At 41.9% G+C, this 11,022-nt stretch overlaps 1 protein-coding gene across 1 annotated transcript in view; it reads left to right on the top strand.

Moving 5' to 3' along the window:
* The first annotated feature begins 242 nt into the window (after nucleotides 1-242).
* The window catches only part of GABRB1 (gamma-aminobutyric acid type A receptor subunit beta1), a 93,780-nt gene continuing 83,000 nt past the window's right edge, over nucleotides 243-11,022 (top strand). The window contains exons 1-2 of the mRNA XM_088524744.1: nucleotides 243-330; nucleotides 410-477. Coding sequence (XP_088380870.1) covers nucleotides 258-330; nucleotides 410-477 — 141 coding nt within the window. The 5' untranslated portion in view covers nucleotides 243-257. The remainder of the gene's footprint in view (nucleotides 331-409; nucleotides 478-11,022) is intronic.

Genomic DNA, 11,022 nt, shown 5'->3' with positions numbered 1-11,022 from the left:
GCATGCGCCAACTGTTGCTCCGCGCCGCGCGGCGGCTCCGCGATGGCGGCGGGGCCGGGGCCGCGTCGGGGCCTCGCGGCCGCCCGGCGCCGCTCCCTGCCGCGCTCCCTGCCGCGCTCCCTGCCGCTCGTGCTGGCCGTGGCGTGCGCGGCGCGCAGGTGAGCGGGGCGCGCAGGTGCGCGGGGCGCGCAGCCCCCCGCAGCCTCGCTAACGCGCCCCTGCTCCCCCTCCTCCGCAGCGCCGACGAGCCCAGCAACATGTCCTACGTGCGGGAGACGGTGGACGGGCTGCTCCGCGGCTACGACATCCGCCTGCGCCCCGACTTCGGAGGTAAGCGCGGAGCGGGGGCGGCGCGGCGCGCTCCGCGGGACGGCCGCGGCTAACGGCGCCTCCCGCTCGCCCCGCGCAGGGCCGCCCGTGGACGTGGGCATGCGGATAGAGATCGCCAGCATCGACGTCGTCTCCGAGGTGAACATGGTGAGTGCGCCCGCGGAGGGAGCGCGCAGCGCCCCGCGCCACGGCGCCGCCTGCCGGCCGCGCCGCGCAGCACCGCGCAAAGCGGGGCGAAAGGAGGCAAAAAGAAGTCGCAGCGGGGCGAAAGGGGGCAAAAAGAGGTCGCAGCCTCTCAGAAGGGCTGTAAGAAAGGGGACAAAATCGCTGCGGGCGCGGGAGGTTCCCACTGCAGCCGTCGGAGTCGCAGGCTGCAGCTACAGGTAGGAGACGCGCTGCGTGCTGTCCCCATTCCGCTGCCAAAAGGGATGCTAATAAACGTGCGCACCTGCAGATCAAAAATACACGTGCGTAGTGCTTGTCTCATTCCACAGGCTGTTCCCAGAAGATAATGAAAAATCAAGTGCAAGGTTGAATGTTTTACAAAGTCGTGTGGGATTAACGTACAGCCTGAGCGTTTTACTCTCACTCTCTTTTCCTTTATTCAGTATCATGAAAAGCTAAAGATTTTTTTTTCTCTAAACGGGGAACACCTATTATTCAGCTAAAAGAAGCTAGAAAAATTGCCACACATCTGCATTTTGCTGCACCCTGCAGCATTTCTGCCCTGCCCCAAGGAGAGCAGGATTCCCCACACACCTTCCTCCTCCATTCCAGCCCTTGCACACCCCCTGGAAAGCTGTAGCTTGAACTTTGTTTTTAATGAGGAAAGCCGAAGTTGGGTGGATTCTTTGGTTGCTCTTTGTATTGTGGGGCAGCTCAACCAAGACTGGTCAAAAAGAGTGACAAGATGTTTCTATTTAATAAAGATATCACATCTCTCTCAGTGGAAGGAAGCAGCCACTCCCAGGAGAAGCCAGAGTTAGGGCAAAATATGGGAAAATCAGTCCCCATACAGAATGTAGCAAGCTGAGGATATGAAAGGGTCTCTCCCCTTCCCTAAGCACATCAGTACAGCAGAAAGTTGAAATACAGAAGACAGAACTACTGTGAATTACAGAACCGCTATTGGTAGTAACAGTCTGCTCATACAGCTTGTCTTAAAACTCTCTTAGCCTTGATGTCACCCTTTTTGCCATTTCTCCCAAGTATACATTCTTCATCTGTTCACCTTCTTTAAACTGCATTGTTTTATAGTTTTGTAGTTTAATAATATGGTACTGAGCTGCCATAGCAACTTTTATAGAAGAATTAGTTGCATTGAATTAATTGAAGCACTTGTTCTCGTGCCTCTCCTATTTGGCATCAGATACGTAGCTGAATATTGATTTTGCTGCTAAGAAGCTGAAAGCTTGTTGGACATCAAACAGGCAGCAGCAGCAGAGCGTAAAAGCCCTAATGACCAGTGTCCCATTGTAATTGTACTTCCTCCTTAATGTGCCATGGAATGTTTGAATCCTTTTCCATCAGATTTTCACGTCCTTGGTATATGAATTGCAATTTACAAAGCACTCCGTTCCAAAGGTGCAAGGCGACTCTTCGCTTTGTCTCAATTAATGACCGTTCAGCTAATTTTCATCCATGACAGAGTTCCTTCAGCAGTATATTAGACATTTACATATAAAGAGTTCATTAAGACTCTGCTATGACTAAATTTATTAAGTTTCTGCAGTGCGAATTGTCTCGTTTACTCTGATACCTGTAGCCAATTAACAGAAAGTGCTGCTTGTATGTTAAGAATAAGCAGGGGTAGCACCATTCATGGTAACTGTCTTCAAGCTCAAGCAAATAAATAGCATGTTCTGCATTTATTAGGGGACAACCAAGGATCTGGATTCAAGAAGAAAACTCACATGCAATACATGGCATTAACATAAAATATTTTTCCAGGCGAGCAGGTGGGCAACACTTTAAAACAGAGAAAAAGTAGTTGTACGAGTTGAAAAACTCTGAAAACAAATGCCCAGTATAAAGAACAGAATATGGAGCCGTTAAGAGACACAACATAATAAACCTCTTATTTTACATCAGGGACCTCTGTTCTCAACCCACCACATTGACCTAATGAAGATTCAATTTGTTGGTGTCCCCATACCTCTCAGGTAGCAGCCTTGTGTCATCAAACAAGTAGCTGCTTGGTTACCAAATTTCATCTTGGCCCAGAAGGAAGTAAGTTTAGCTTAAACTTCTTATTTCCAGTACTCTTCTGGAAAAAAAAAATGGTTAAATAAGCATGCTATGTATTTTTTTCTCCTCTATTTCATGTTTCAGTTATTTGTCATATTCTTTTTCTCCTTCCTACAGTTAGGCATAAGACATTAGACAAATACAAATAGAAATTATCTTTAACACTACCTTAAATTATCTGAAACACTAACTTAAATAAGAAATCAAATCCAAGTGAGAAGTGTATTCTTTGACATACGAGAAACTTACAGTACTTTGCTTATACATAGTTCTTTGTCTAAAGGCTTGACTAAGTGAGTTCAGATCATTGAACAGATCATTCTTTCATACTTGCCAAACTGTTCACTGAAGAACAACCTCCTGTTCCACTCTTTGATCTCTAGACAGGCTCTTTCCAGTCTTCAGGGTTTCCCTTTCTTGAATGGTTCATGCTTTTTTCTGTTTGGACTTTCATAGTCTTTTCCCACATAACAACGTCTGAGTACTTGACTTTTTGCGGCGGTTGCTGTGTTTACTGTGCATCACCAATCTAACTATTCAGTTGCCCTCAAAAAATGACAGAACTCAGTTTTTGAAGAGAACAGGTTTCAAACAATCTGAATATTAGAACCAAGCCAAATAAATAAGCAGACATTAGTTTGAGCAGCTATCACTCTGCAAACCAAAGGAAGGGATTACAGTTCTTTGCAGTATAAAAAGCAGCAAAGAGAGTCAACAGCATGAGCAGGAGCACAGCCTGTAGATGCAGGAAAGCAATTACCCCTCTCTACTCAGCTCTTGTGAGAGGACATCTAGATCCTGTGTGTATTTTGGTCTCTGTTCCAAGAGAGATGTTGAACTGATGTTGAGGGTCACCAAGATGGAAGGGGCTGGAGCACCTCTTCACAGTGAGGAGAGACTGTGGCACTAGGGCTTACTCAGCCTGGAGAAGAGACTGCTTCAAGGAGGACCTAACAGCTGGTCTCTGGTACCTCTGGAGAAGCTAACAAGAAAATGGAGCCAGTCTCTTCATAAAAGTACACAGCAGGAGGAAAAGAGACAACAGACACAATGTGAAACAAGAGAGGTTCAAGCTAGATGCAAGTGTTTTGTTTTGTTTTCCATGAGAAAAGTCCAGCAGTGGAGCAGGCTGCCAGGGGTCTTGCAGTCTCCATTCTTACAGGTCTGCAAGATTCAACTGGACTGAGCCCTGAGAAACCTGGTCAGGATCCTTCCTTAAGCAAGAGTTATCTAGAGATCTCCTGAGGTCCCTTCAGACCTGAAATACTTTATGATTTTAAAAAATAAAGATTATCACATTCTGGAGACAGAACTTTCCTTAATATTCATAGATAGCCAGCTATGCCTAATTTCAAGACAAATACTGAATTTGTCAAAATCTATATACATTCACACAAGTTCTCAAATTTCCCTGTAAATCCAAGACAAGGAGATTAGATGCCTCCAGAGCCTACAGGCTGAACCTCGAGATGGCAGAAAGTATTTCTCTTTAAGTAGTTAAACGTTTGATCTTAAACATACTACAAATATAGTATGAGTTTGTTCTGGAAATATGAAAACAGCTACAAGGAAGCAAATAACAATCTGGAAAGGTTTTAACATTAGATTGGTAAGAAAAAATAAAAAGTCTGCTTTGTACCTTGATTGTTTTTAGTGGTAACTTTTAATGGCAAGTTGGTACCGTAGCAGCAAATGCACGATGACACATTCTGCAGAATACACAACAGCTCCCCAGAAAGATACTGATTAACGTCCAGCAAGATTCATATGCACTGCAGAATTTTCAAAGTAATCTTAGATTTTCATTTTTTGCTGTATATTTTCAGACACAATTATGCAAATCATAATACCATATTTTAGTAAATTTTCATTATTATTTGTTGAAGATGAAAGCATGCTTTGTTTTAATAACCTCAGAGAAAACTGGAATAACATTCAAATGAACTATAGAAGCTCTTAAATATAAGCAAAAAATGCTATTAAAGTATTCTTCAATAATCTGTCAGTTGTAAGATGTAATTTATAATATTTGTTATTTCTAGGAATCTTGAACTCCTTGTCTTCATCCACAGGTGACCACGTGGCCCAGTTCCTGCCCATCCCTGTCCCTGAGGAGGTGCCCGAAGCCCATAGCTGAGGCTGCCCTTGGCCACCCCTGCCACCATGGGGAGCTACCAGCCCCCTCGGTGCGTGGGCAAGATGACAAGAATTATTCCCTGCCCTGCCTTGGCCAGGGCTGAACATTTATCAAATACGCCCCAAGGGGAAACGGGGACAAGTACAGGTGTCTGCTCAGTCTTTTTCTGGTGTGATGTCTGTAGAAACTGCAACATAACCCAAAATGTGGCACTGTCAGAAATACCAGGGAGATTTCTCATAGCATGACATTTTTAAGTTGTAATCGATCAGTCATAAAAAGAAAAATCACAAGATCTGTCTGCACCCAGAATGAGGGAATTTTGTAAAACCAACCATTCAAGGAGCTCTGTATGCCGAGCAACTCAGCTGTGAAGAGCAGCAAGTTAGAAGGGCAGAGCACATCTCCAAAACCAGATGATGCCTGTTTATATTCTTGCAAAATTCCTTGGCTAATCCAGTAAATTTCACTTTAATTAGCAAACAGCAAAAAAAAAAAAAAAAAGAAGGAAGCAACAAATCCGTTTTGAAGTTTAATTTGCAACTTCATAACTTCCAGGTATAGCCAGGATCCAGAGCCAAAACAAGCCGCATTCCAGCAGGATACACCTTGACACGCAGCACCAGTTGAATAGATCCTGGTCTTTCCAAAGCTAAGAATCAGCCTCAGAAATTTCAAAGATATTTTCCTAACATCATGGGAACATCCAGGAAGGGACATTACATGTAGGAAACCAGATACAAGCTCAGATGGTGGCAGCATTGGACACTGTTAGGTGTTGAGTCAGGGGAAGCAAAATCCATAGGTTCAAACACTCGGGCTGATACAGCTTGGCACTGCATGTTTGCCCATCACTCACAACAGACAAGTTTTAGGAAAATCAGTACTTGCTGGGTGGATGAGGGCTACTTTAACACATTTCTTGTGAGGGTTAAGCTGTCTTTTACAGACACAGCCAGTTTCCTACATCATCTCATCCCTTCTCACTAGGTCATCGGAATTCAGCATTTTGTTGTTGTGAACCTCAGTCTAGGAAACCAACTGTCCACTAGGGAATTCGGGACCAAAATCAGCATTAATTATGAGCTCTCTGCATCATAGTAACTAAGTTCCTTTTTTTAAAAAAAAAAAAAAAGTCTTATCTGAAGAACTGAAAAAATCAGGCTTCCTCAGGTCAGTGAGGTAACAGAACAGCAGAAGTAATCAGAGTAGTCATACAGGTTCTGAGTCTAAATATATTTGCCTGAAGATAGTCATAAGCATTTTTTTAAGACACAAAATTCAAAAATTCTTTATGAAAATTTGCTTAGCGGTAGTGTGGAAGCAGCAGGCAGAAATACTTTTATAGAGCATCTCTCTCTTGAAAAGCATGAAGGCCATGCAAAAGCATTTGAAATGAATACTAATAAGAATGTTCAGCACTGATTTTTTTCCATCAACTACAGAAAAGGCTAATCAAGTAGTATTATACAGTAATGAAATGATCTGACCTTTATATATTCCAAAAAGGAGAATTACATTAAAAGCGAAACACAGAATGAATCGGAAGTAGGCAACTTGATGTGAAATGATTGGGTCCCTGTCACTGGATGGTTTGCTGGGCTATTTTTCACTGTCCACACAAATAAATGTTTTTTCAACATAATTAACAAGTATGCACAAAGCATAAAGCGATAACTTAAATGTTATTTCATATGACCTAGAAGGAGGATTTATCTTAATTTCTTGACTGCTTAAAATAAACTGAGACAAGCTTCAGGGTTAATATAAGCAGTATTCCAGATTCCCTTTTTAGCCTGACACATATAAATACTTTTCAAGTTCCCCGATTTCAAAGTTTAAACTAGGAACACAACCTTCCTTTTGCATAGGAGTGATTTATTTAAAGTTAAACTCTCAGTTGCCCAGAAAGGTCTCTACTGGTCCCTCTTTTTTTTTTTTTTTTAACCTCTGTAGCTTCAAGAAACCCTCACTTTCCAGCTTTTCACAGGAGCTAATAATCTCCGTTCTGACCTGTGTACCTCCTCTTTTACCTCAAATTTTACATCTGACACCTCAGGGCATCTTGGGACATCTATAGCACAGCCAGATAATATAACCCATGCAGAGTCTACATTTCTGAAGGGAAGAGAGAAAGCATTCCTACCTCCCTTTTGTTTAAATCCTATTCCAAGAATGCAGCGGTACAGCACGAGATAACAAGGGACAGAAGATAACTGAAGTCATATTTTAAACATTTTTGGGTAAGCTCTTCCCCACACCTCCCTGTTTCATGCACCTGCATCAAATAACATGCCCTGCTATGTCCACTGAAAACTTAGAATTGGCTGCAATGCTGCTTGTGATCTGCTGGTGTGCTCAAACCACAGGGTTTATGGCACAAGCATTTTGAGAGCATTCCGGGCCTCAAATGGTTCTTTAATGGGGAAGCTGATCACACAGAATACCCTCCCCTCAAACTGCACTTTGTCTAAGACGGAGGAAAAACAACTGTAAAGTTTAATTTCAGGTTTTCCCAAGAGAAATAAATCGTGAACCTGAAAGATATTTCTATGTGTGTACAGATGCGGGAAGAAGGGGTTCGGATTTTTTTTTTTCTTTTAACTAAAAGCTTGTATTTTTATTTTCTCCATTTTCTTTGCTTTTTTACTGCTGATTCTAGAAAGGAGAGGAAATCAGAACTTTCCAGGCTGAACATTTTTGTTCGTAAGGAGATTTATGGGGACACACTTCAAACAGCCAGAAGACTTGGTGATTTTTTTAAATCAGCTTTACTTTGGCTTCAAAAGCATTCCTTAACTCTTAGGCTGTCTTAAGACGTTCTCTTCTCACCGCAGTTCAGTGAGGAGCTGCTCTGCTACTGGAGCTGCGTAACCGGGAACGTCACAACAGTCACAGCACCAGCTCCCTGAGCTATGACCAAATCCCAGCCTCAGGGGAAGAGCAGGAACAAGCTTCAGAGCAAGCACCAGTGCAAGTCATTCCCACTCCCAAGGTGCCGAGTACTCAGGAAACAGCCAAAATTGTTAAATCAAACCCAAAGATTTTTATCATTCAGAAGTGGTCGTGGCTGATGTGTTTTATTGATACCTGTGTTCCAAAACGGTGCTGCTGAGAAGAGTTCCCCGAGATTTCTTCTCGCTCATCACCCATCTATCCAAGGATGCGTACTGTTAAAACATAAATAAAGCCTGAAAAGCAACAAGAAGGGCTTCTCTGGGTGATGAAAAAAGTTCAAGATGTCTCGCAGAAAGATTTCCTTAAAGCTCTTAATACTCATTAAGACTTTTTTTCCCTTCTAGGAAAAAAAAAAAAATCCTGTCTCTCAAGACATGCACTTTCATGTGTGTAGAATTCCTCCTGCCTCACATAAAATACCTTCTGTAACTGTGAAAGTGCTCCAGAGGGCATATTTAAATGAAATCCCCTCTGCCCCAAAGGCTAAACTACTGCAAATATGCTCACAAGAAAATCGGTAATACCAGTCATTGAATGATCCAGTGGAATATCACTAGGTAATGGAGTTTGTTCCATTCATTTTCTAAACAATAGCTCTATATTAAGATTTACATGGGATGGAAAGTATAGGTTATGTTTCCTGCATATCAAGCTTGACAATATCTTTTTAAGATTAAACTGTTGCTTTTACCCAAGGAATGTCACACTGAGGTTTGCTACATCCTCTGCAGAAGCAAAGTTAAAATTGTTTGCATTATGTCATCAAAAAATCAAAGGTAATTTAAAAGACACAAAAGCAGCTTCTAGAGATCTGCGGAAGTGTCCACTATTGCACATACTTCTACCCTGTAGCAAGATATGAGTCTAAGATTTTTAATGTTCAAATTAGAGTACTTAGTTTCAAATCAAAGATTGACAATTTCAGACCAGCAAACTTAATTACTTAATGTTCTCCATTAAATTTCATCAGTCCAATCAACTGAGATGGAGGGATTTCTTTTAAAATTATCTAAAAAACTCAAGAGATAAAGTTAAAACTGTTTAAACAGATAAACAGTATTTAAATATTGTATCTTAATCATTAAAAGAGTGTGATTAATTCCCCAGCAAATTTTTAATGTGAAGAGGCTCTTAAGGGCAGCCGCAAGGAGCCCAGGTCAGCTGGGAGCTATGTGCACGCGCAGGCATCGCAGGGACCAAGGTCACGACTAATTGCCAGGAGGCTTCTGGTGCCACCCAAAGACACTACGTGGTCACAGTCCCTTTTGCTCAGGGAGAATTCTCCCATAGACAAAATGAAGGGCACATTTGCTTTACCAGCTCAACAATTTGCCCAGAACCATTTAAGGTAAATCCAGTTCTCCAGTTTACGCCAGTTTTAAACCTTAGAGCCGTCTTTGTGATACTCTTCAGCATGACGGAATGGCCAAGCCTGGGATATTGTCCTCCGCTGTGCTTTTCCATGCTGATGTATCCTTTCTTTGATCCAATCGTTCTGTAATTCATTCACTCTAAATACCAGTACAAGGAGAAAAATGAATAGAGTTCAAAGGCTTCATTATATTTCAATACATCAATAACATAATGATAAAATCCGTATAATAAGTTATACATTATACTTCTGAGGAGGCCAGTGACATAGCTGCACTGTCTGTGAAAGAGATTAGCAGCCACCTGTAAATTCAGACTTCCTTTATCCACTGTGCTAGGATTGACTACAAAAAAAAAATGAGTAAGCTCCAAAAGATCAGTAACATGCTGAGAATCAAATCTGCAGTGAAAGATTTTGGCTTATTTCAGCTCAGCTTTTTACATGCTCCATGGATTCCTAAACTATAGGAAACAAATAATCATAGCATCAAATGAATCCTGCACCTAGATCTTCATCTTCTCAGTTCCCACTGCTAAGAGAAGTGGGTTTATATTCCCAAAGCACACTAGTATGCTTTGCTAAATTTCTAGGGAATATTTTCTTCCAGATAATACATTCTTTTCTCTTAACTGTTCCCAGTTGTGCTTCAGAGTAAGCACAAAGCAGATGATCACAGCGTCTAGCATATTTCAGGAAAATATAATGCAAAGACAAAGCTAAAGAGCAACTATTGAAGTCACTTGGAAGGTACTTTGAGGAGCCTGGTGATGCACAGTGTGAGTCAAAATTGTCCTTGTGAAAAACATTACAATTGCGCTACCCTTGCCAGAACTGGTCTCTGGATATTGAGCAGTATGTTGCAAGTACAGTATTATTACACTGCCAAGTATGAAATACTACTGATTTGTTATTTTTCTTGAAAATGCCTGAAAACATCCCAGATAATCAAAGAACAGGCCTTAAAGTGTAAATTATAAACCAATTACTTGTAAAGAGTATTAATTCTTCTACATGACAGCATTTTTGAGAGGAATTTTCACATGCAGTATAGAGCTACTCAGACCTCATGGTCCTTTGGATAAGTTCTGCTGAAGTCAGTGGAAAGACATAAGTGATGAATCAAACCAGTCTTAGGTGCATTATACTTTCCTGCACTAATTGCATTTACTTGCAAAACACTGCTATTAAAACCAAGCTGTCCTGAAAGCATACAGACATCAAGGAAAAACATTTTAGAATGCTAGATTTATATGCTAAAACTTCTGGGAATACCTCAATGGTAAAATGCAAAGCAAATAAAAATGGTCAACTGAGGAAAAAAACACGAGAGTCCGTTTAACCTCCCAAGAATACCTGATCTCAGAGTCCTGCTGTACAGATAGTTTGGTTTTCCTTGAAGCTGTTTTAGATTTCCTGCTGCTACATCCATCCACCCTAGCCTAAAAGTTGGTATAAGCAGCAATCACTCTTTCTGACAGTCATCTGAGGCTTCAGTCTCCCTATTCTACACCGAGCCAGCCCCAGTGGGAACGAAATGAATATGACACATACCCGTCCATCTTCTTTTTTAGTATTATTCACACCCACAGCTACGGTATCAGCATGACATCAGCAGAACTTGTAAGCCTAATAGTGAGAAGCTTTTCCATTCCCCGGAGATGAGTGATCAGCCACCTTTGACTATGTTTGTTTGTCTTGAAAGCAATCAGACTAGGTTCACAATTGAAGCTCTGAATTTTGTTCCGAGGTGGGGGAGGTGTGTGGGTGTTAATTCTTCCCCCTTGGGGGAATCGTGACTCTCACTACAGGAGTGGAACAAAGCTGCCAGCGGAGGTCACGTTTCCAAAAGAAAAGACAGAGATTCAAATGACCTAGAGCAGCGTCAGAAAGAGCTTTGGATGACAACGCAGAACCCTTGGATTTCACTGAGCAGGAGATCAGTGCCTATGCTGGTTATATATCATTACACTACAGAAAA

Source organism: Tinamus guttatus, unplaced genomic scaffold, assembly GCF_059628265.1.
Source record: "Tinamus guttatus ecotype Peru unplaced genomic scaffold, ASM5962826v1 Tinamus_guttatus_pri_ptg000213l, whole genome shotgun sequence".
NCBI classification, from domain to species: Eukaryota; Metazoa; Chordata; class Aves; order Tinamiformes; family Tinamidae; genus Tinamus; species Tinamus guttatus.
Note: the sequence above shows the minus strand (reverse complement) of the source record. Positions and strands in the feature narration are given on the sequence as shown.